Source organism: Cetorhinus maximus, chromosome 14 (genome assembly GCF_964194155.1).
Source record: "Cetorhinus maximus chromosome 14, sCetMax3.hap1.1, whole genome shotgun sequence".
Classification (NCBI taxonomy): domain Eukaryota; kingdom Metazoa; phylum Chordata; class Chondrichthyes; order Lamniformes; family Cetorhinidae; genus Cetorhinus; species Cetorhinus maximus.
Window position 1 is genome coordinate 47,925,936 of NC_135892.1, and position 25,763 is coordinate 47,951,698.

Here is a 25,763-nt window from a genome sequence, read left to right on the forward strand (position 1 = left end):
ATTACTTTTGGAAGTCTCATTCCACCGGTGGATGAGGCTTCCTAAAAAATGCAAAGGCCGCCTGGCCTATTCACCTGCCCGCCAGTCGTAAAGTTGGATGGGCAGCAGAAAATACAAAGTAATTGCTAGTTAAATGGCCTGAATAGGCTTCTTAATTGTCAGTGGGTGCACTGGCGACTCTCACATGTGCCCGTGGACTGAAATATCACACAAGTGTGCGGTGACGTCAGGACGCTCGCCCAACATTATTGTGCACTATTTAACTCCGCAGGACGTAAAATTCTGCCCCTAATGTCCCCTCTGGTTCTTTTGCTTTAGCTATGAGGTCAAATAGGGCAAATGCATTCATTGTCTGGGCCCAATTATGAAACATGTACATTTAAGTGAGGCCTTGGAGATCTCTCAGAACCATAGGGTATATTCTCTAATCTTGTGTTCTGAGGGAATGAAATGTGAACTGGAGATTGTTCTCTTTATGGCTTACTGTTGGAAACACAGGGGTCAGTGAATCTAACCACATATACCAACACGAATGCACATATTAAGGATGGAAAGCAAAAAAAAATGAGACATGTTGCAAAAATAAAGTGAAATGAACACAGACCTGGAATTTATGGGAGTGACAACAGATGGACATCTCATGCTTGAGCTTCCTGTGCGCTGCACGTATTGGCCACAGGTCTTTACTGCTAACTAGGTGCAGTCAGCATAAATGGTGGGAGATTTGGGAGGGGAATCTGTGGGGTGTCTCTTCATCCCTTGTTGTAGTTTCAGCTGGAGGAATGCAGAAACTCCAGAGATACAGCATAAATGCTGTTAACATCCTTTTCCCAGAGTTTCCATCAAAGTTATGACAAACAATTGGGAAAACCCCTGCAGAATTTTCTCCCTGTCGGGTCACCCACAATCGGCTCCACGCTGCCATTTTATGTGGGTGGGCCAATTAAGGCCCACCCAGCATGACTAGCGCCTGGTAGCACTCAGCACTACCTGTGTGGGCGGTGGGGTGCGGGGGTGGGGGGTGTTGGTGTGGGAGGTGGTGAGCGGGGGGGGGGTGGTGGAGATGGAGAGTCGGAGTCTGCGTGAAAGAGCGCAGAAACCCCCCTGAGGCACGGAGCTGCCTCAGGGAGATTAAGTTCATATTGAAATATTTAAATAAGGAAAGGTCAAAATTATTTAGATGCCCCCTCATGTGAGCTGGGACATGTTTATGAAATGTGAATATATTATTTATAGATTTTATTAAACCTTCAGGAAACATCATCCCACCCGTGGATCTCCACCTGCCCACCAACCTTAAGGTTGGATGGGCAGCATTGATAATTAGTTTAATTGGCTTTTTAATGGCATTAACAGGCCTTTGACAATTCAGCAGGCACGCAGCCGGAGTTGGCTGCACGCCTGCTGAACAAAAGACCTGATTGACGCGCAGTGACGTCGGGACGCACGTCCAACGTCACCCCGCGTCATTTTACATGTCAGTGTGCAGGACCCAACCCCACACGCCGATGTGAAAATTGTCCCCTTTGTTACTGTGCTTCTTCTCGCTGCATTGCACTGTCATCTATAGTTTCCAGAAGTTTCCCTACCACTGAAGTCTAGCTGACTGGCCTGTAGTTACCACATTTATCCTTGCAGCCCATTTTGACTAGGGGTGTAACATTTGCAGTTCTCCAGTCCTCTGGCACCTCCCCTGTGTCTAAGGAAGACTGGAAGATTATCACTAGTGCCTCTGCAATTTCCACTCTCACTCCCCTTAGTACCCTTGGATGCATCTCACCCGGTCCTGGTCCTGTATCAATTTTAAATAAAGATAGCCTTTCTAACACCTCCTCCTATTGAATTATAAATTCTTCTAATGTGCCAGTTACCTCCTCTCTCATCTCGGCCAGGGTAGCATCTTCTTCCTTTGTAAAGACAGATGCAAAGTATTCGTTTAATAGCTCCACTATTTCTTCTGCCTTCACGTGCAAGTCCCCTTTTTATCCCAAATCAGCCCTACTCTTTCTTTTACCACCCTTGCATTATTTATATGCTTGTAGAAGACCTTGGGATTTCCTTTTATATTAGCTGCCAGTCTCTTTTCATGCTCTCTCCTTGCTTTTCTTATTAGCTTTTTCACTTCCCCTCTGGTCCTTCTACATTCAGTCTGTTTCTCCCTGCATTGCTGGCAACGCCAGCATTTACTGCCTTTGAGAAGGTGGTAGTAAGCTGCCTTCTTGAACTGCTGCAGTACATGTAGTGTAGGTACACGCATAGTGCTATTAGGGAGGGAGAGAGTTTCCAGATTTTGACAGTGAAGGAATGGTGATATAGTTCCAAGTCAGGATTATGTGTGACTTGGATGGCAACATGCAGTTGGTGGTATTCCCATTCATCTGCTGCCTTTGTCCTTCTAGGTGATAGAGGTCACAGGTTTTGAACATGCTATCGAAGGAGCCTTGGTGAGTTGCTACAGTGCAACTTGTAGATGGTACACATTGCAGCCACAGTGCACCAGTGGTACAGGGAGTGAATGTTTAAGGTACTGGGTGGAGTGCCAATTGAGCAGACTGTTTTGATTTGGATAGTGTCGAGCTTCGTGAGTTTTGTTGGAGCTGCCCTCACCCAGGCAAGTGGAGAGCATTCCATCACACTCCTGACTTCAGGTTTGTAGATGGTGGACAGGCTTTTGAGAGTCAGGAGGTAAATTACTTGCCACAGAACTTCCAACCTCTGACCTGTTCTTGTAGCCACAGTATTTATATGGCTGGTCCAGTTAAGTTTCTGGTCAATGGTAACCTCCAGGATGTTAATAATGGGGGAATTCAGTGATGGTAATGCCATTGAATGTTGAGGCTGGAGGTGGAAATATTTGCAACATCTCACCATTTGCCACCCACTGTTGGAAAAAGGAGGTCATTAAGGACCACTATTTAAAGATAACTAACCACAGTGTAACTACATTTCATTCTCACTTGGCATAACTCAGCGAGCTCACGGCTTTGCTAGGATTGCAGGTTTCCCCATGGTGCAGGGTGCCGCTGACTGCATCACATCATGGGAGCCGCATGTCAACTCTGCCCTGTACCAGAACAGAAAGAGATCCCACTCCCTGCGTGTGTGCCCACTGGCAGCATATTATGCAGGTCAGCGCCTGGCATCCTGGCAGCAGCCATGATGCCTTCATTTTGCAGCAGCCTGCTTGCCAGTTGCATTTGAGCCACCACAACAAACTGAAGGGTAGTTACTGGATGACACGGGTTATTTGCCAACCACACGATGGATGACTCTGGTGCATAAGCCATGCACACGTGTGCAGCATGCTTACAACGGAAGCCACACTGCCTGACAAAATGCGATTGGACGGACCATTGGTGAGCTGTCAACACTTTTGTCACCTGTACCGTGCCGCAGGGACTCTGCATTACTCGGCAGAGCAGGTGTCAAGATTCATCCTGGTCTGCTGCATGTTGGACAACCTCTCCATCGTGACGGAACAGCCCTTGCCACCATTTATACGGCAAGCAGCTGAGTAGCAGGAGCATGAGGAGAAGGAAAAGGAGGCAACCTAGGCAATCCCCTTCTGCCTGGCCTGTCTGTGAAGAACTCATCCCAAATGCAATACCAGTAACTACAACCCCAATTCCTCATTCACCAACATTCCCACACCTCACCCACCCTCTGCCTCTGAAAAAGTAAACATTCCAAACCAAATTTATAAATGAAAGCATGCCATATTATATAGAAATCATAAAGACTATCATATAGTCAACCAATTATTCTTGTGCATTCCCTTAATGCCTGTCTTCTTTGTGCCGTTGCCTGTTTAGTGCTCCTACGCAGCACTACCCCAGCGGCTGCAGCACGGCTGGTTGAAGGCTGTTGATTTTCAGTGTGGGAGACTGCAGGTGGTCTTGGAGGATGACCTCGAGTGGCTCTGGGCCCAGTGGGCCCGGCTTCAGATCGTACCAATCAACATGGGTAAGAGCACTGGCAAAGTGCTGGAGGTGGGAGCACAAATGCTGTCATCCTCAGAGAGTACAGCAGATTCATACTCCATGGAGCCACTGCCACTACCGTGTAGTGGCATCTCAGCAATCTTAGTATTCTGCTGAAGCACAGATTGATGGACTGCTGTGAGAACCTGCAAGAGACTGCTGTGAGAGCCTTTGCACACTGGCATCCATAACCATGATGGTAGCAGTCTGAGCTTCCACAGGAACATTTGGACATTGGATGGCTGCTGCTTGCGCTGCAATGGGAACTGCAACAGTAGCCATCAGATGTTGTATTAGGGTTGAATCCACAAGTGCGCCAACAAAGATGGCCACCACCACTTCTATGTTGGAAAGGACAGGTTCCAAACACTGCACAAAACCCTGTGGCAAGTTAGGTGCAGACTCTTCCATGCTCCTTGACATTGACTGCAGGCTTTCTGGTAGGTATCCCAATGCACCAGACATTTTATTGTGTATACCTTCTGTAGGCTGCCCTATCAAAGAGTCTCACCTGAGTTCTCTGCATTGCAAACCATGTGTGACATTGCCCTCCAGAGAATTGCCACCCAGACTATCCTTGCTCGCTGCCCTGGCTGCAGCCACTCGGGCCCAGTGCCTTACCAGATGCAGAACCCGCCTGTAATCTATCCTCCAAGATATTAGTATCTTAGCTGGTGACTGCAAGTGTGCAATCAAGTGACAATGCTGTGTCTGCACCATCACTTCCCTCTTAGTGTTCCTCCACTGCATGGCCAAGTTGCACCTCTTGGGCACCTGAAAGAAAAAAGGCACAATGATAAGGTTGTGTACAGGAAGTGGGTGGGGGCAAAGTAAGAGGTGAATGTTTACCCCATCTACAACTCTTTAATCAGAAAATCATTGTAGATGAGGAGGAAGTGGGATTTAAAAAGGCGGATTAATTAAGAAGATGCTCTCATCTTTGATGGTTTCAGTGCCACAGCTGGCCACGCCCTCAGCAATTGTCATCCCAATAATGGCCAGCATCGTCTCCTCCCTAGGGGTCAGGACACCAAGGCTAATGTGTCCCCCTCCAGTTACCTCCTGTTATCTCTGGTTATGTGCCACTTCATCCTGTGAGGGAGAGAAGTGTGTCAGTGAGTATTGTGCAATATGCTTGGCTGATGTGGCTGTTATGGTTGAATTGCCAGCAGTATGTGCAACCTGTGGGATTTGAGTGTGAGGTTTACAGCAGTGCCAATGTGTGAGGGTGAGATGAAGCATATGAATGCCAGGTATGAGGCCTGATTGATAGCGATGGTTGCTAAGTGTTGCCTTACTACCTGCATTACAATCAACGGGTACAGGATAATTGCGAATTGTGACCCTGCCATGCCAATTTTGGGGATTATTTAATTTAGTCCCTTATATCTTTGTAGGCCAGAGAAGTATTTATTTAAAATATTTCGTGAGATAGCACAAATAGTAATAGATATAAGTTTCACAGGTAACACAGTATGGTTTTTGTTGCTGTTGTGAATCTAGGTGTAAAATACATTTTTAGATTCCACTTACTTTGGATAATTTGCATCACAGTTATTACAATCAAGAACTGTACTTATTAATATGATATCTATCATTAGCTTTGTGATCAGAACATGTATACATCCTGTCTTAAGCTGTGTGATCCACCACATTCTTTAGAAGTTTGGTCCTACACAATTTGACCATTAAACCTCTTATGAGTACATTCAGCTGACTTTTGTAATTGCTTTCAAATGCTGTGAGGATTACTGGGAATGTCACCAAACCGTGAGGAGGCCAGGCAGGTCTTTCATCCTACCTCCTGCCTAAGGTAAGCCACATGGGTCACTGTTTACCCTGCCTGGCCCAGGACAAATAGATCTTAACTCATTCCTTGTTATCATGAGTCTGACTTGAGCAAGAGAAATTGTTCACAGATGCATGATGAAACAGCTATGAGAAAATTTCTGTTTAAAGGAGGAAGTGCAAAAGAGAAACTAGTGCATTATATTCAAAAAGCTGCTGAAACAGATCCTGAAAGTGGTATTAGATACACATTATTATTTCAGAACATTACTTTTATTAACAAGTGTAAGCCAGGCTCTGTTAATGGCATTCAGCTTGCCTTTGGATCAAAAGATTTGGGATTTGAGCTTGTATAACCCAGGTCCACAGTTTGGAATGTGTCTTCTTATATTGCACGATGCAGCTCATCAGATTAGAAGGAACTGATTGTCCATTAGTATAAAGCTACACCAAATGGCAAAATAGATAATGATCACAGCCCTAAACACTTACACAGTCCACGTTTATTACAGATAGCCCATTGGGGTCAGGGCGCAGCTAGTGCCTATATCGGGAAAATGGCGCTAACCATTTGCCAGTCCCATTAGAGCCAATTACAAAGAAAGAAATTAAAATAGACTTGCATTTCTAAGGCATCTTTCACAACTAGGGATGTCCCAAAGTGTATTACTGCCAATGTGTAATCGCTGCTATAATATAGGAAAAGAAGCAGCCAATTTGTGCACAGCAAACTGCCGCAAACAGCAATGTGATAATGAACAAGCAATCTGCTTTAGATGTTGGTTGAGAGATAAATGTTGACCAGGACACTGGCGAAAATTCTCCTAACCTTCTGCAAAAGTATCATGGGAAAGGCGCTACCTACAATGCACAATGCTTGGGGCAGGATCTTCCGGTCGGCGTGCGGGAGGGCGGGGCCTGCTCGCCAACGTGTAAAATGACGCGGGATGATGTTGGGCAGAACTCCCAATGTCACCCCTCGCCATTTCCATTTTCAGGTCAGCAGGGGCGCAGCCGAATCAGCTGTGCGCCCGCCAACCTGTCAACGGCCTATTGAAGCCATTTAAAAAGTACTTAACATCATTAATGGACCTGCCCGTCCAACCTTAGGGTTGGCGGGCAGGGCGAGAGCCTGGCGGGTTTAAGAAAAAGCATGAAACCTCATCCACGGGTGGGAGGAGGTTTCATGAGGATTTTTAAATATTTAATAAAGGTTTCACTAAAAGTGATGGACATATCCCAACTCAGGTGACAGTGTCAGATGAGGGGACACGTCAGGGAAATTTTGTTTTCGTCTCTTTAACATTTTTGAATTCGGAACTGATCCCCCTGCGGCAGCACTTAGCATCAGGGAGATGAGTGTACTATTTCGCGTGCATGTGCGAAAGAGCGCACTCCCGGCTGAGGGAATCCCCCCCGCCCGCACAGGGAGCACATAGCACTTCCTGGCGATCATCACACTGGGCGGGCCTTAAGTGGATCGCCCACATAAAATGGGGGCGGCAATCGGAGGCGTGCCTGCCCGCGCCTGCACTTCCCCCCCAACGAGGGGAAAATTTTTCTCTTGAAGTACACTAACTATTTTGGATAGTCCTTCACACCTCATTAATACCTGTGTAGTATTTATTAACATGTGATGTTCTTTTTTACCCCGACAAAGACTGCAGGAAGAGTCAGTGCTGCTGTGTGTGTCTCTCACTCTCTCTCTCCCATGATCCTCTTTTGCTGGTTGCCTTACATTTTCTGTTGACTCTTCTTGAGATCAGTACAGGAACTACTCTAACATAAGTCTGTATTCCTGTTTAAGGTAAGGCCTGCAGGAATCACAACAGTCATGTGTGGTTTTACTGCCCACCACATATAGCAGGTAAACCATATGAACTCCGGTATGCTTATACTCCAGTGTAAGTGATAGGATCTCTGCATGGTTAGACATCTGATGACATTGTGAGCCAGGCAGCTGCATAAGGCAGGAACTCTGGACATCAACACCATATTCTGCTGGAAATCACCTCCCAGATGAGGGAAACCAGGAAAATAAGACATCACCCAAGAACCGGAGACCAGTAACAGTTCCCAAATTCCACTTGCCAATCCAATGCCCCCACTTCCTCATGCAAAGTCAGTTCTTGGAATTCATCTTAAGAACTCCATCTAGGAAATCCTTCCAATGCCATGACAGCTGGTCTGCCAATTCTCGGTGCCTCCTCTCCATCCAACACCCCTCACATTCCCAACTCGAGTTCAAAATATCAGAGGTCCTTAACAATCTCAGCAGCAATGACTAAATTGCTAATCCTGCTACTGATTCACTTGTTACAGTCACTCACAATGCTCCCACTCTGATTCAGAACTTGAGATCCCACCACCAACCCCAGTGGACACAAATATTGAAATATGCTCACCTTTTAGATCATGCCAGTGCTCCCAGTAATACTACCCTCACTGCAGCTCTTCATCTGCTACCCACTAGGTCACAAGGAATATTGATGCATGAGAGGCTGTCCCTCTCCATCCTGTCAACCATAGAACAGTAACCGAAGGCCTGCTCCATAATTAGTTACACTGCCCCTCCATTCTCCATCTCCACCCAGTCAGAGGATGAAAAGCCCAAGTATAAGTTCATTCAGCCACTGACTAACTGTATGCCTGCCTTCCTCAACTGTCCCCCTGCATCCTACACTGTGCACCAAAATTCTGGAAGGCATCTCCAGCCCCCACCTTATGACCTCCAGCAGCAAATGCCCACAACTGCCTGTTGACTAGACCAGGAAGCGCATTACCAAGAGCTCCAACACCCTTTCCAGAGAAACAGGTGCTGCAACTAGGACATTAGACTCAAAATAGAAATGGCATCAGCACAATATGGTTCTCAACAGATTACACTAATTCTACAGTTATATTGCACTGTAGGGCCCAGAATAGTTACTGCAGTGTGCAATATGGCCAGCATGGTTTAATTGTAAACAACTAGGGGTAGAGTTTCCCCCCTTGGGCGTAATTGGTGATTTTAGCACAAATTGTATCCAAAATCACATCCATTTTGTTAAGTGTTTTCTTCCTTGAGTTTCCACTGAAACTCAGTTGCCAAATGGGAAATCTACAATGAACCACGCAATCAGGCACCATTTTAAAAACATTTTTTGAAATAAATGTTACTTTAAAATACATTCTTTGCAACATTTAAGAGCAGTAACTTGGTAAAAGTTGATAAATACAGCTGAAAATGGGTTTATCACAATAAACAAGTATTTTGAATCACACTTCCAGTCCACCACCTGTGAGTAACCCAATTTTAAATTCCGAAAAATAACTTTTAAAAAATACACAGAACTATTTTCTAGGTAGGGGTACCTGCAGTAATCAGTTTTTTTTAGTAAATTTTAAAAAAGATACTCAAAGCCTTCGATAATGTCTGGTATCTTAACAAATCAGTTTTATTTTTAGAGTCTCCCTGAAGGCGTGTAAACGAGTGCAATTTGAGAAGACTCCCAAAGGTGACGAATTCAACCTGGGGGTGTGGACCAGGTCTGCTCCTAACGCAGTGCATTTAACAAGATTGCAGAAACACGAGTTGTGCTGAATGCAATTTGTGCTTATAATTCTGCAATCTTTTATGCTGGTTACACAGCTTTTGGGTGAATCATGCCTAAGAAACCAGCATAACTGTACAGAACTCCAGGCTCTGAATTTTAATCATACTTCAGTAGTGATATAGGTTCAAACTGGGTTGAAAATGGCCTGTCTCAGAACTCATAACATTGTATTTTGAAATGTGACATTGCACGGTCCATTCTAGAATGGTCCTAGGAGAAACAATCACATTATTACAATTTTATGTAGGGCTGCGTAACCATATACTGTTAATGAACTTAGCTCATTTGTATAATAGTCCTTGTTATTTTAATAATGGCCTAACATAAATAACTTAACACCAGTTAAAATGACGGACAAAATATCATGATAGAGGTTCATTCACAACTATCACGGATAATATGGAGGATAAGTTTAATATGAAATAATGGATAATAAATAATACTTGAGAATGATTATCAGGTGTAATTTAACCCGAAAGTTCCACTATCACAAGCAATGAACATTAAGTTCATAACCATTATCTAAACTTTGAGATTAAATTATTGACTTGTATTTGCTCAAGAACATTTTTAAAAAATACTAATGGTTTTATTGTATGAAAGGGATATTGTCTACATGTTTACAGTGAAATATATGGGGAGGCTTTATTCAGTGATCTGATGGCCTGTACCAGTTTAGATGCCCACAGCCAATGCGCTGCCCATACTGCTGTACGATGCCATTCACACTGAGTGATAAATATCTGTGACATAACTTGCAAATTTATAAAGGAATAATTAGCTGTTAGTTACCAGGAAATTCCAAGTCCAACATATACTCCAACTCTGTACTTGTGAGGTATGCAGCTAGTGCTGCTACTTGTCAATGAGTATCTAACTCCGTTTAGTAGGATTGTGTATCATGTTAGTAAGGGTGTGTAACGCCAGCAGGTATCTGTCTAGTTGAAATTAGGAAGGGGATAAGAAGAGTAGCAGTGACTTGTACTGACAAGTATTTTATTAGTGTGAATTCTCACTACTTGAATGACAAACATGTCTGCATGGTGGCAGAACATTCTGTTTCAGCTCTGCCTAGCAAAATTCTCCTGGCCCAGCGAAGGAAGAAAAGCAGAAAAGACATGGTAATTGCAAGGTTTCATGCATTGGCAGCACTAGAATCAGATGGGGGAAAACTGCCCAGGGTTCAAGTTTCTGTTTCTCAACTAATGATTCCTAATCAATAGTATATGTCCCATTACTATTCTCTTTGGTTCTGCCCCACGACCTCTTTTGTCATTTGTCTTCTGCCCTATCACAGACCTTCCCTTTTGTTCTTTTCCCACCCTTACCCATTTCACCTCCTGAAAAGCTGTATCATTTCTCATTTTTCCCAATCCTGATGAAATGGCAGGAGCTGAAACTTAACGCTGTTTCTCTCTCCACAGATGCTGCCAGACCTGCTGAATATTTCCAAAATTTTGTTTCCACTTCAGATTTCCAGCATCTGCAGTATTTTGCTTTTCAATCAGTGTTTAATTCACTGCCACTTCTCTTCCAGGAATGCCCACCTTGAAGGTCTGCTCTTCTCTCCAATGGAAATTCCATTTATCTCTTTTACCTTATTCAACTTCATTGCTTTCTATTTCCCTTCTCGTGTTGGATGAGGTATCTATCAAAACTCACTTTCACAGTCACATTTCCTTCCTCAACAACTGTTTCCAGCTCCAACTTGTTCCAAAACAAAAACAAAAACAGAATTACCTGGAAAAACTCAGCAGGTCTGGCAGCATCGGTGGAGAAGAAAAGAGTTGACATTTCAAGTCCAATTCGAGTCAGTTCTGTTGAAGGGTCATTGGACTCGAAACATCAACCCTTTTCTTCTCCACCGATGCTGCCAGACCTGCTGAGTTTTTCCAGGTAATTCTGTTTTTGTTTTTGTTTTGGATTTCCAGCATCCGCAGTAGTTTTTTGTTTTTACCAACTTGTTCCACGTAGATTCAAACTGAAATTCCACCCTTCATGATTACAGGTATCTCCTAGACATTCAATGCTTCTCAAGCCACTTCTTGCACATCCTGAGACCCACACTCAATGCTAGCCACCATCAACACGCACACTCTCCACCTCTCTCTTCAGCATCATCAACTCACTGTGCCACAGTTTCATTTCATCCTTCATCTCATCTGATGTTTGAACAAAAAACTTTTTCTCTCCTTTTCAGGAGTTAAGGATAGGAAAAATAGAGGCCATCAACTAATATTGATTATACATCCACGGACTCCCACAGCTATCTTGACTACACTTCCTCACACCCTACACCCTTTAAGGGTTGCATTCCATTCTCCCAGTTTTTTCATCTCTGTTGCATCTATTCTGATGATGCAGCTTTCCACAATAACACTTCTGCCTTCCTTTTCCCTCAACCAAAGATTCCCTCCCACCGTGTCCAACTCATTTTGCACACTTCTGCTTTCACCTCTTCCCCTCCTTCCCAGAACCACAATAGGGTTCCCCTTACCCTCACCTTCCACTGCACCAGCCTCCATATTCAACAGATCATCCTCCATCATTTCCACCACCTCCGGCATGATGAAAGCACCAAACACATGTTTCTCTCTCCTCTCCTTTCAGCATTCTGAAGGGATCATTCCCTCCATGACACCCTGATCCACTCCTCAATTACCCCCAACACCCCATCCCCTTCCCACGGCACTTTTCCATGCAGGCACAGATGTAAAACCTGCCTTTTACCTTCTCTCTCCTCACTGTCTGAGGCCTAAATACTCCTTCTAGGTGTAACCGATTTCTGTGTACTTCGTTCAATTTAATGTAGCACATTCCCTGCAGATTGGATAACTGCTTTCTGGAACACCTCCATTCAGTCCGCAAGCATGACCCTGAGCTTCTGGTCACCTGTCATTTTAATTCACCACCTTGGTCCCACTCTGACCTTTCTGTCCTCTGCCTATTGCAGTACAAGAACACAAAGTCACAAGAATTAGGAGCAGGAGTAAGCAATTCGGCCCCATGAGCCTGCTCCGTCTTTCAATAAGATCATGGTTGATCTGATGGTGCCCTCAATTCCGCTTTCCTGTCTGCCCCCATAACCCTTGACTCCCTTGTCAATCGAAAATCCATCTAACTCAGTTTTGAATATATTCAATGACTGAGCCCACACTGCTCTCTGGAAGAAGAATTCCACAGACTGATGACCCTCTGAGAGAAAAAAAATCCTTCTCATCTCTGTCTTAAATGGGAGACCCTTATTTTTAAACTGGTTCTAGACTTCCCCACAAGGGGAAACATCCTCTCAGCATCCACCCTGTCAAGTCCCCTGAGGATCTTATATGTTTCAATAAGGTCACTGCTCTTTCTTCTAAACTCCCGTGGCTATAGGCCCAACCTGCTGAGTCTTTCCTCATAAGCTAACCTCTTCATCCCAGGAATCAGTCGAGTGGACCTTCTCTGAACTGCTTCTATTACAATTATATCCTTTCTTAAATAAGAAGACCAAAACTGTACACAGTACTCCAGGTGCTGTTTCACTAAAGCCCTGTACAGCTGTAGAAACACTTCCCTACTTTTATATTCAATTCCCCTGCAATAAACATCAACATTCCATTTGCCCTCCGAATCACTTGCTGTATCTGCGGACTAACTTTTTGTGATTCATGCACCAGGACACCCAAATCCCTCTGTACTGTAGAGCTCTGCAGCCTCTCTCCATTGACTGCTTTTCTGTTCTTCCGGCCAAAGTGGGTAAGTTCACATTTTCCCACATTATATTCCAATTGCCAAATTTTTGCTCACTTGTGTTCCAACGAAGCTCAAAGCAAGCTCAAGTATCAGCACCCCATTTTTTAATTAGGCACTTTAGACCCTTCAAGACTCAACATTGAGTTCAACAACTGTTATTCTCATTTTTACTTTCAGACAGCGGCTGCCGCATGGGTGTCATCGGCCATGGCCTCTGCGGGTAGCCCTTGTCCCCAAGGGGCCATCCCTACAGCCTCTGTGGACCCTGGAAGAGGTCAGGGGTCTGTGACCGACTGTAGGAGTCGTGGACACTCCCTGGAAACCGTGTGCACAGCTGCAGGATGTGTTTGTGGTAATTGTACACCAGCTGCACAGTTAACGAATGGAATCCCCTGCGGTTGACCGTGTGTGTGTGATGGAGATCCGAGCGCCACGTGAGAGCAGTCGATTGTACCCTGCACCTGTGGGAAACCTGAGATCTGGGCAAATCCAATCGCTCTTGCATCCTGGCTCTCCTGGTCCCGGGTGAAATGCACAAAGTTGCGTGCCCTCGAGAAGATGGCATCCGTGATCTCATGGATGTATTTGTGGGTGGAGGCTTGTGATACCCCACAGAGGTCACCTGTGAAGCCCTGAAAGGAGCCACTGGCATAGAAATTGAGCGTCGTGGTCACTGTCACAGCCACTGCCAGTGGATGTCCTCCATGTCCCCGTAGCACCAGATCCTTCAGTAGCTGGCAGACGTGACTGACCAGTTCCCTAGATATCGGCGACACAGGTTCTCAGACATCTGCAGGAATGAAAGGCAGCATCTATTGACCCTGGGTCTAGCTAGGCGCTGACCAACGTTGGCTCGCTGTGGCTCTTCAGCAGCCTCTGCAGGAGTCCCAGCTGCCCCTTCTTCCTGAGGGTGCTCTCCTCCCTCTGTGCAGCCAGGCCCTCGGTCACTCTCTCCTCCATCTTCACTGTTTGTATGCCACGAGGCATACAACTAGGTCACCAGGCTCCATGATCCTGATGTACTCCTCCTGCAGGATGAAAGAGAGAGATGCATGGGTTCGCATGGGTATACAAAGAACCTCTCTTGGTTAAGTCTGAAGGCCCCTTAACTCATCCCAGAGAGTGCTGACCACCAATTGGATGGCCAGAGTTTAATGCGCTGCATGGCTGCCCAAAACCCCACCCACCTCCGCTCCACTCCACCTAACCGATTGGCGGCAGCTTTGCCCACTGGACTACATGCTGTACCCTCAGCTCAGGCACAGGCATTCTCCTAACTCACGCTGCAAGGCTGCACTGTTAGCTTGAGTCATGGGGGAGACTGGTCCAAACCGGGATGATGACATTGCAAGGGGCTGTGAGCATCTCCACCAGTGACTGCACCATGGCCAGCTTTAGCAAGGAGATTGTACAATGTGCCCATTCATCCAACTGTTCTGCAGTCCACTAAAATACTCATTAGTTTGCAGTCTGTGCCTGAGGGATGAAAAGTTCTGGAGTACTTGGTGGCATTTTGATGCCTCTGTGTTGCTTGAGTGGGCAGATAAGTTACAGGCCTGACTCCACACATGTTAATGTGGCTGCACCTGAACTGTCTCAGCTGCAGAGGAATGGTCACTTTATACAAGGTGTCCCTAATGCGTGGCTGCTTCTCTCGTCCACCCTCCCCCACCCCATACGTGCTTGTGTGCTACCTTCAACCGTAGGGCAGCCCTTTGACCCTGCCCCAAATCACCTCAACTGCAGGGCAGCTTTTCCCATCCCTCCCTTCAAAGCCACCTCTACTGCCCTACCCCTCCAACGCACCTCAGCCTTGAAGTCCAACAGGCGTCCCTCATGGGCGTTCCGCAACATTGCTGTGCACTCACCTCCAAGTTCCCCTTGAAGTGCAGCCCGCCTAGTGCATGCCTTTTATATGCTGTTGTGAAACACGTCGGCGTGCAATCATGCCGACATGGACAGATGATCCAGCATGAAGGGGGATGAGACCGGCAGGCTGGCCTTATAATGATACGCTGATGTATTACAATGAGATTCCCAACATCCGATGGCAGGAAACGAGCGGATGATCACAAGTTGGTTTCTTGACGTCGTGAAACCGATTTTTGGCCTTCTTGTTATATTGTCCGCTCACGCCACCGAACATGCCCGACGCCAGCAGGCACGGACAATTCCACTCTTCATCTGGCAGGAAAGACACAATGGCTTCTCCAGTCAAACCAGAGAAACAAGACCCAACAATGTCATCAGACCCTCATCTGCATAGTTAAGGAAGGATCACATCAGCTTCAGGCCCTTGGCACCTGCTCAGAGCAGCAGGTTAAGATGGCAGGATTCAGGTGAGATGTCAGTGGGTAAGTCACTCGACTTGTAGGAAAAAGGGAAAGATTAGAATCCTAGTTGAAGTCACAGGCCGGGATTTTCCGGCCTCATCGTGGGTGAGGCGGCGTCCCAGCCAGAAGTCCATTGACTTGCGGCGGGACCGGAAGATCCCAGCGACGGTTGGGTGTAGAAAATCCCACCCATTGTCTTGTTACCTTGCCTAATAGTAAATCAATTCAACCTCTTGTGCATGTCCCAGTCACATGTATGTATGGTAGCCATTTTGGGATTGGGACTGAAAACATAGAGAGCCAAAACACTACTAATTTTATGCATTTGCTGTTTTCCTTCCAGTTTGGACAGTGTTACAGTGAACTCCTTTAGATATGTGGATTTTGCCACTTTGGAACAGTTGAATTAATTCACTTCCTTCCATGAAGTATAAGCAACACTCTTATTGGAGTGTCTTTGTCACTGCAAACCAGGGTGATGAGACAGAAAATATCGCCTTGTTTTGTTGCATTTACCTGGCTAAATTGCTACTGATCCCTTATTCAGTTTAATCTGGTTTGGAGTTGACCTAAGAACTGGATTTTAAAGTTCTAAAGAGCGTGCTAATGATGTGATACTTCTCAGAAGAGTCTTTGAGCTGTGCAGCTAACACCTGATAACACTGCTCACTCCAGTGCTGGCACACTTTGGCTGCTGGGTGCAAAAATGTCTGCTGAAAGAGATCCTAAGTACAAGGTAATGGGCAGTGTTTACTCACAACTCCATGGTGCAGATAACACAAGAATACAAACCTAGTTTTAGCAGTATATGAGAAAACTAGAATAGAAGGAGCTGGAGTTTAGATGTGTTCGCTGTGAAATTGCAAGTGCATTCAAGGTGAATATTCAGAAGATCCAAAAATAGCAAAATGTTACTGCAATGTACTTCATATTTTTCATTGATTTCATTAGTGATGAAATCCTTAAAGGGGAACAAACTTAGCACATTTTTTGCAATGATTACAGTACCTTTTTAACAATGTTTTAATTTGACATGTTTTCCATACATCTGAAATTTGTATTAATTTAAATATATATTTTGTGGGCCTCCCTTTAACTTGAGGTAAAATTGGTGCCTCAAATATGGTATTTCATTGTTTGGTGTGGTACAAAATGAGAAGGTCAGTCTTTTCTATCTGCAGCAAAGATACCTGCAGCCAACTCGCCCCCACCCATAGAGACGTTTGCCATCTCTTCCATCAGCATGTTCCCTGCGCCTGGGCTGATGTCTATAGGGATTGTGTTCTAACAAACTCAGGCTTGCTGTGATGGATCACATAATCAACCCCCACAATTCCTCTGCTACATGCACAAGCTGCAACGTCTTAAGACATCGAGCACTGGGTCTAGGAGGGCAGTAATTTCTTTGACAGTCGGAGGAGTGCAGGAAGATGTAGCAGAATTGAGGTGTAATCTCCAGCCCGGTTTTTAACAATAATAAATTCTGGCGGGAGAGGGAACAGTTCTTCAAAAATCACTTTTCCTGAGGCAGTCGATTGTTGGATGATCGATTGCCACTGTAACTAGAGGAGTGGCACAGGGATCAGTGCTGGGGCCTCAGCTATTTACAATCTATATTAACGACTAGACCAAGGGGAGGATTTTTCCCTTGTCGGGCGGGCTCGGCGGGGACAGGCGGGGGCAGGCGGGCCGCACCACGATTTCATGCTGGCAGGCCAATTAAGGCCCACCCAGTGTGAAACGCGAACAGCAGCGCTCAGTGCTGCCTGTGCGTGGCGGGGGAGGCGAGGGGGGTGAGCGTAAACGTCGTGCATGTGCACGAATGCGCGCATGAAAATCTCCCTGAGGCACAGAGCTGCCTCGGGGAGATGAATAGTTTTCAAAATTAAAAATAAAGGTGCTAAAATGTTACAAAACATGTCCCCTCATGTGACTCTGTCACATGAGCATGGACATGTTATTAATTAAATTTTAAAAATGTTATTTTTATTTGCTGTTGGAAACCTCATCCTGCCCATAGATGTGGTTTTCTAAAAAAATGCAAAGGCCGCTTGACCTTTCTGCCTGCCCACAAACCATAAGATTGGACAGGCAGCAAAAAAATTCTTTTAATTATCTTTTTACTGGCCTTAATAGGCCTTTTAATTGTCGGCGGGCACACTGCCGACTCTGGCGTGCGCCCACCGACTGAAATATTGTCGGGACACTCGCCCGATGTCATCGTGTGTCATTTTACACACGGTTGGGTCGAGCACACTCCTGCCCGCCCAGCTAAAACTTCAAGAGACAAAGAATAATGTATCTACGTTTGTTGACAATACAAAACTAGGTGAGAACAAAAGCTGTGAGGAGGACACAAAGAGGCTGCAAAGAGGTATAAACAGGTTAAGAGAATGGGCAACAAGGTGGCAAATGGAATATAACGTAGGGAAGTGTGAAACTATTCACTTTGATCATAAGAATAGAAAAGCAGAATATATTTTAAAAGGTATAAAACTTGTAAATGTTGATGTCCAGTGAGACTTGGTATGCTCTCACAAGGGACACCAAAAGGTTAGCATGGAGGGACAGCAAGCAATTAAGAAAACAAATGACATGTTGGTGTTTAATGCAAGGGGATTGGAGTACAAAAATAAAGAAGTTTTGCAACAGTTATATGGGGCTATGGTGAGACTACACCTGGAATACAGTGTGCAATTTTGGAATCCATATTTAAGGAAGGATATGTTTGTTTTGGAGGCAGTGCTGTGAAGGACCACTAGGTTGCTTCCCGAGATGAGAGGGTAGTCCCATGATGAGAGTTTGAGTAAATAGGGTCTATATTCTCTGGCACTTAGAAGGATGAGAGGTGATCTCATTGAAACATTCAAGGTGATGAAGGGGCTTGACAGAGTAGATACTGAGAGGTTGCTTCCCCTGGCTGGGGAATCAAGAGCAAGGGGCACAGTCTCAGAGTAAGGGCAAGAGCTTTACGGACTGGGATGAAGAGAAATTTCTTCACTCAAAGGGATGTGAATCTTTGGAATTCTCTACCCCAGAGGATTGTGGATGCGCCATCATTGAATATATTTAAGGCTGGGATAGACAGATTTTTGATCTCACAGGGAATGAAGGAATATGGGGAGTGGGTGGGAAAGTGAAGCTGAAGGTCCAGATCAGCCATGATCATATTGAATGGTGGAGCAGGTTCGATAGGCTGTACAGTTTTATGTTCACTGAGAAAGCAGCAGATCTAAAATCTGGCCCATCTTTCCTCACATACTCTGAGATGAGCAGTCACATGGATGGGGTCCAGGGTGTAGACAGTGGGTGGGTTTTGCTCCAGCTCTGTCCTCTAGGCCTCTCAGGGAACCTTTGACCTGAATGTTTATAGGCTGCTGGCTATGCAGTGTGGCCACTCAGTGTGCGAGAGGAGAGAAGAAAAAGAGGAAAAATCTTCAGAAACAGGCACAATATTTATTTACTTGCACAAAAAAGATATATATGTTTTATATATGTATATATGTGGTAATTTTTGCTGCTGCCCTTGATAACATGAGCCAAGTTCCCAATTTTCTCTGTCAGTGAGGATCCCGTCAACAATATAGATGCATAGAATTCATTCTCTCATTATTGTATAGTGGTCTCTGGAAATCTGTTATAAAATGGCAGGACATTTCTTATTCTTAATGCCAAATTCAAAATATTTTTAATTCGTAAGTGCATGAGTGTAATGATTGTAAACTAAACTGTTTCTTACTGTTATGGGGATCATGTGACTGTATAGACAAATCAGCCCTAAGCGCGGGGAATCTTCAGGGTGCAGCTTTTAGCCTTGGCCTTGGAGCAAGCATGTAGCCTCATGAGGAGTCTGTAAATGAAGTTTACTGTTTCTTACAAGAAACTAGCACTGCATTCCAAGTTTATTACAGCCTGCATAAATTACTGTGTCAATGATTTTGTTTACTGTGTATGTGAGTTTAACTACAGTAAGTGGCTTACCTGTGCTTTCCATGGTTAATTTGATTGAGTGGTAGCCAATAGTGAAAAGATTATCTTCACTTTTAGGCAACTTCACACCATGCCTGTTACTAAACCTACAGACATACAATCTGATACAGCCTGCTTTAATGTTGAACAGCTATAGGAAAATAAACAAAATTTTATGGGAGGGAGACATGTGCCAAATTCCCCTTATGCCCTTCCAGGGGAAAAACTCCACATGCCAGGGGCATGTGTTTGTAAAATTATCCTTTCTGTTTGCAAAATAAAAGCTGCACGAATTTCACCCTAACAAGTGCAAGTTTCTCATTAACCTAGAGACTCCAAAGATCTTTGATACTTTCATTTTAAAAATTTCTGCCTCTCGAGGGCTATGGCTGCACAGATTTTCGTAACTTTCTGGTATCTTGCGCAAGCCAAAGGGCTGAATTATCCCAGATTTGCACTAAGTGCATTTGCGGGCAGGTAAAACGAAAGGCAAAAAGGCTGCAGCCCCCAGGTTTAGTGACACGTCCCTCGAGCGCCTTTTGGACACTGTGGAGGCCTGCCGTGATGTCCCCTACCCTGGCTCTGGCCTCAGGAAGGGCAGTGCAATCATCAATCCAGCTTGGGAGGTGATGGCAGTGGTGGTCAGTGCCAATGCCCTGCAAAAGAGGACAGCCGCCCAGTGCCACTACAGGATAAATGGTCTCATCCATTCTGCCAGGGTAACTCACTCTTCTCATCACTCTCAACTCACACACTCACAAACCCATCACACATCCACAGGGATCTCACACCTCAAGGGACAACACCACTAACTCTCACACACACCCTCACATCTCCATCAGGCTCATATCCTCTGGAGCTCACCTCCTCCTCCTGTCCATGGCTCCACTCACCACACAAACATTCCACACGGTGCCATGTGTCCTGCTCACACTCTGTCCATCTGTTTCCATGCAGGAGAAGCTTGCTTACATTAGCAGGAAGAGTCCCAAACCGGGGGTTGGAGGAGTATGCCATCACGCTCACTGTTGAGGACATGGACCGTGCCTGCAGTGACAGTGAGGTCGGCGGCAAACACCTCGTGAGGATCCTGCACAGCATCATCCCTCTCTCAACATAACTGCTCTCTCTCCTGCTTTTGACTCTGCTACCATCCACTATTTATGCCTACTTTGGTTCACAGGGAGCTCTGCCAAGCAACCAACACCCTCAGCCAGCCGTCCCTCAGCTCCATCTATGTCCTCAACTCCAGCCAAGAGGACACCTCCTCCATTGAAGAGTCAGAAATAAGCAACCTGGAAGACCTGTCACAGCGTTTACCCACACCCTGCACTAGCACAGAGACACACACCTCGGTGGGATCTAGATCTAGATCTAGATCTAGAACAGGCTCGGGTTCACAAACTGGTGGTCACCACATGGACACATGTCTGCAGAGGAGGAGGCAGGTTCAGCCGAGCTCCCTGGCACTCGGAGGACTGCTGGGGAGGAGGCAGCTGTGAGGTCCGAGTCAGATGACGAGCCTCTGGATTTGGCCTTCCAACTCATCCTGGAGAGTCAGCAGAAGGCAGGGAAACATCAGGCAGAGCTGTCGGAAGCCCTCAGCAGGGTGGCACGTGAGTCAGAGGAGTGTGTCTGCCTGCTCTCTGAAGTGGTGCCCACATGTACGCATATGGAGGTCTCCATGGGGAGGATGGCAGACACCATGGAGAACTTGGTCAGCAGAACGCGGAGATTGTGCAGACCTGCAATCCATCACGGGGGCCATGGGTGAGTTCCTACAGTGGCAACGCGAGAGGGAAACGGGCACCTCGACATCCCTCCAGGTGCCCTTTTCCCTCAAGGAGTCAGGCCCGGGCCCTCGGGCACCTGAAGGGAGGAGGAGCGGCAACTGGACACCCCTGGGTCATCCACTCAGGAATCTCAGAGGCAGTCCTCTCCCTCTGAGTCCCCTTTGCCTGTGACCCCCTCAACCTCATCCTCTGTCACCACAGAGGGAGCAGCCGGCCCACGTGTGATTCTGGAGGTAGAGGTATGTGTGTGGCAGGGTCTTTTGGAGCCTTGTGCAAGCGCTCTCCCATGCATGGATCCTTCCCATTTCACACACACCTCAATGTCCTGAGTATTTTCAATGCTGCCTGCTGGGGTTTGCTTTCAGTTGTCCATCTGAGCTGACCTGCATCTCCACCCACCCACTGATCACACTCCCATGCACCTGATCTCACCCACTACGACTTTCATTTCACTTTTTTGTTTTTTGATTTGGACAGCATGGCAGGATTGACTTTTTCGTCAGCTCCCCCACCTTTTCCCCTCCCCCCAATCGCCCATTTCCTTTCCCCCATCGCAGTTGACCCACCCCCCGGCATCCCCTTCCACCTCCCCTCTGTTACCTACCAGCCACAACCCTTCTCCTTCGGAGATGTCCAGGTGAATGTGCACATTCCCTTCCTTCCCGAAAATCCCATCCACATTCACCTCCCTGACCTCCTCCTTTCCACCCCCAGAATCCGTGTCTGCCTCTGAGTCCCCATCATCTACCCTCGCCGTCTCTTCTACCGCTACCGCCGAACTCCCACCCTAACGTCTCACTCGGCCCTCAGTCATTCTCACCATTCCCTCAAACCCCGCCCACCCTCAGTTTGCACCCCAGGAGACAGTCATGGACCCATCAGACCCTCCCTTGCTGGCATCCCTCCTCTGGACCCCTTCCCCCCTCCAAACCCCTCTTCCCTCCCCTTAGTCCTTCCACCTCCCCCCATACTCCCTCCCCACTTAGTCCCTCCCCTTTCCTGACTCCCTCAGACACCCTTACTTCTTCCGCCACCCTTAGTTCTTCCCTGCTCCCGAGTCCTTCCTCAAGCCTCACTTCTTCCTCCAGCTTTACTCCTTCCCACTTCCTTCCTGCACCCTACTCCTTCCTACACCCTTACTCCTTGCTTCACCCCTGTTCCCCCCCTCCCCGCACTCCTGCCTCTCCCCTGGACTCCCTCCCCTCTCTGCACTCCTTCCCCCTCCAAACTCCTTCTCTTACACCCTACACCCCCCTTACACCTACCTCCCCAGTTGCCATTTTCTCCCCGTTACCCCTCCTCCCCCCGTACTCCCTTCCCCCAACACCTTCGATCCCCCCCTCCCAACTTCACCCCCGATACCTCTTCCTCTCCCAGCCGATCCTAGACCTTCCTCTCCCACCCACTCGACCATCATCTGTTGTTAGCATCAATGGTGATTTTCCAACTTTTCTGCTTCTCAGCAGAGCCATGTCCATGAGAATCTACCCAGCACACCATGGACATTCCTCCATTGTGTCGTTGCTGTCAGGCTCCAGCTCCTCGGATGTCCGCAAAGTGAAGAAGGCCCTGGCGGAAAATCCTGACTTCTGCATATCACAGTTGTCAAGACGTGTTCGGCAGCGTTGTGCTCCAACATGGGCAGATGATCCAGCGGTGGGGTGGGGGGATGATTCCAGCAGGCTGGCCTTATAATGATATGCTGATGTATTCCAATGAGGTTCCCAACTCCGTTGGTGGGAAACACGGCCCGCCATTGATGTGCTGAGCAGACAATCGCAAACTGGTTTCACGATGTCGTGAAACTTAATTTTGGCCTTCTCACCATATTGTCCACTCACGCCACCAAACACGCCTGGCGTCAGTGGGCACGGACACTTCCACCCCATGTTCTTCATGGCAGTGAATGGCAGCTGTTATTCAACTGTGGAGGGCATCACAGCTGAGCTCAATCCTGTTCTTACTCAATGTCCACCAACATCTAACAAACACACTTTTCAGCAAAGGTCACTGGATATTACTCAGGATTGGGAACCATTAGTCCAAGAACACTGAGACCGATTATACAAACCAGTTACTGCTGGTGAACTTAGCACAGGCCAGCAACTGAATCGACGATCTCCTGGGGCAGAATCTTCGGCTCGGCGAGCGGGGGCGTGCACCCCGACGGCGAACTGTCAAAGGCCTATTAAAAGCAATTAAGGCAATCAGCTGAGCTGCCCGTCCAACCTTAAGGTTGGCAAAGAGCCCAGGCGGCCTTCACATTTTTCATGGAACCTCATCAACGGGTGGGATGAGGTTTCATGAATGATTTTAAATTTTCAGAAAAATTTTTATTAAAATTAATGCACATGTCCCAGCTCATGTGACAGTTTCACATGAGGGGACATGTCATAAAAAATTTTTCAACACTTTATTAAACTGTTTAAACTTAAACTTAAAACTAAACCCCCTGAGGCACAGCGCTTCTGGGCGCGTGTCACACTGAGCGGGCCTTAATTGGCCTGCCCACGTAAAATGGCGGCGCCCAGCCGATCGGGGCTGCCGATTGGCTGCACCCCTGCCCCCACCCCCGCACAACTCCCCCAACAGGGAGAAAATTCTCCCCCTGGTTTATATGGCCAAGTAGCACACCAGGCAGTGCCTTCTTTATCTACAGTGCCAACCAAAGTTTTGCAACTTTATCAAAACTGAAGTTATTGAAAGAGATCAAAATAATGTGTTTTCTCAAAGTTTTACTTGGATGGAGCTTTGATCCTTCTCCTTCAGCACTTTTATAAAGCAGTACACTGGTATCATTTTGATCTCCTTTAAAAACTTCAGTTTTGATAAGATTACAAAACTTTCATTGAAGCGTAAAATGTGAGGTTCTCTGATTTATAACAGAGCAGCCTCTCAAATGAGCTAAGTGATTACTGCTTACAGTTTTTTTTCATCTACTATTTCACTATAGTTTTTGTTCATTCATGTCCTTACAGGGTGGGCTTCCAGGATTATCAACCTTCCAACACATAAACCATCTCGTGAGCAAACAAAGGAAAGTGCAGGAAGAAACTGAGCAAATGTTTCCCAAGGTAGGTGCCAAACCCACTTGCCCAGTGCTCCCTATTTAGCAGCGTTTTTAACAGTAGACGCACCGCCCAGTGTTAGAATTAATACATCTTTTCCTCTCCAGCTAATTAATTGTTGTCACCTGAAGTGAGTAGGTGCTGGAAACATTGCTTGCCTTGCTTTTTACAACTCACAGGAGGGAGCTGGATGTTCATTGTGATGGGGAAATCCAGCATTAGGCATTCCTCTCTGCAGTCAAGATGTAAAGACCATTAACACATTGGATTCTCAGCTGAAGTAATACATTTGCAAAACCAAAGGCAATCAAAAGAAAATCTGTAGGAAGATGAAAAAACACCATTTCATGATGTTGGCGGCAGCATAGAACTCCATAGGCATTCTGGGATTGATGAAGTTATTTGACAATATTTTTTCACATGCTACTGTCAAAGTCAACTCAGTCCTACAGAAGCAAGGTTATATTGGAGAGTCGGTAAACAGAGCGTAACTTGGCAATCAGCAGAACTGCAAAAGGCATTACTCACTGGCCAGTTATAGTCTTTGGCACTGACAGCTAAGAAGTCAGCATCTATAAGTTTCTCAATAAACATGCAGTGAAGATTTATAGAGGGCAAGGCCAGCATTCATTTGTTGAAAAATCCAAGCCAGCCATTTTGTGGGTGTTTTTGCAGTATGGAACAGATGGCAAAAGCAAAAGAAGTTTGTAATATTGCTGAAAAAAGAGACTTTTTTTATCGAAGCTTTTTATCTTGCACTCATCAGGACAATTTGCAAGAATACCAATGTCAAGGGAAAAACAAATTTATACAATATGAGAAGAGAGTGCTGATTGGTTGGCAAGTGGACTCTGATTGGTAGAGGCCTTGCCCAGTTGAATGCACCAGTTGTTTGTTGTTTCCCCAGACATTGGTTTTCTTGCAAATTGTCCCGATGAGTACAAGGCAAAAAGCTTCAATAAAAATGTCTCTTTTCTTCAGCAATATTCAAGTTCTGTGACAATTTGAATAATTAGTTTTTAGGTACAGGCCCCAATTCATTGGCCCTATTGTTAGGAGAGCAGGTGTTTAACTGGCACATAGGAGCGACAGAATTCAGGAGCTGTGCCGATTTGTTTCCACCCTGCAATTCCAGCCTGCTCTTCTGCATCAAATGGCCTGTGAGGTGCTTACATGCATTAAAACCAAAATGTTTAAATAGTCACCTGACAGAGTTGTATTGTATTTGCACCGGATATGCTCGGTTGCATTATCCGTCTATCTGGAATAGGATCAAGGGTGGCCAAGCTCTTAAATTGGAAATGTTTTATTCTGTTGCACTGTGTTGTTTCTATTCATTTCTTTGTGATGCCAACTTCTTTGTCCCCCATGTGAATTTTTTTTCAAAGAGAACATTTCATGGTTGAACTGGTAGAAAGTGACAGGGAGACTTGCAGCCCTAGACCATATCTATAGACCTTGGCACACCTACTTACCAATGGATCAAGCTACTTCTATTTAT

The 25,763-nt window shown here is 46.1% G+C and overlaps 1 protein-coding gene across 4 annotated transcripts in view; it reads left to right on the top strand.

Annotated features, from left to right (window-relative positions):
- LOC144689633 (uncharacterized) overlaps positions 1 to 25,763 on the top strand; it is a 188,791-nt gene that overhangs the window by 84,787 nt on the left and 78,241 nt on the right. For all 4 annotated transcript variants that reach the window (XM_078556874.1, XM_078556877.1, XM_078556875.1 and 1 more), the window contains one exon: positions 24,173 to 24,268. In XM_078556874.1, coding sequence (XP_078413000.1) covers positions 24,173 to 24,268 — 96 coding nt within the window. The remainder of the gene's footprint in view (positions 1 to 24,172; positions 24,269 to 25,763) is intronic.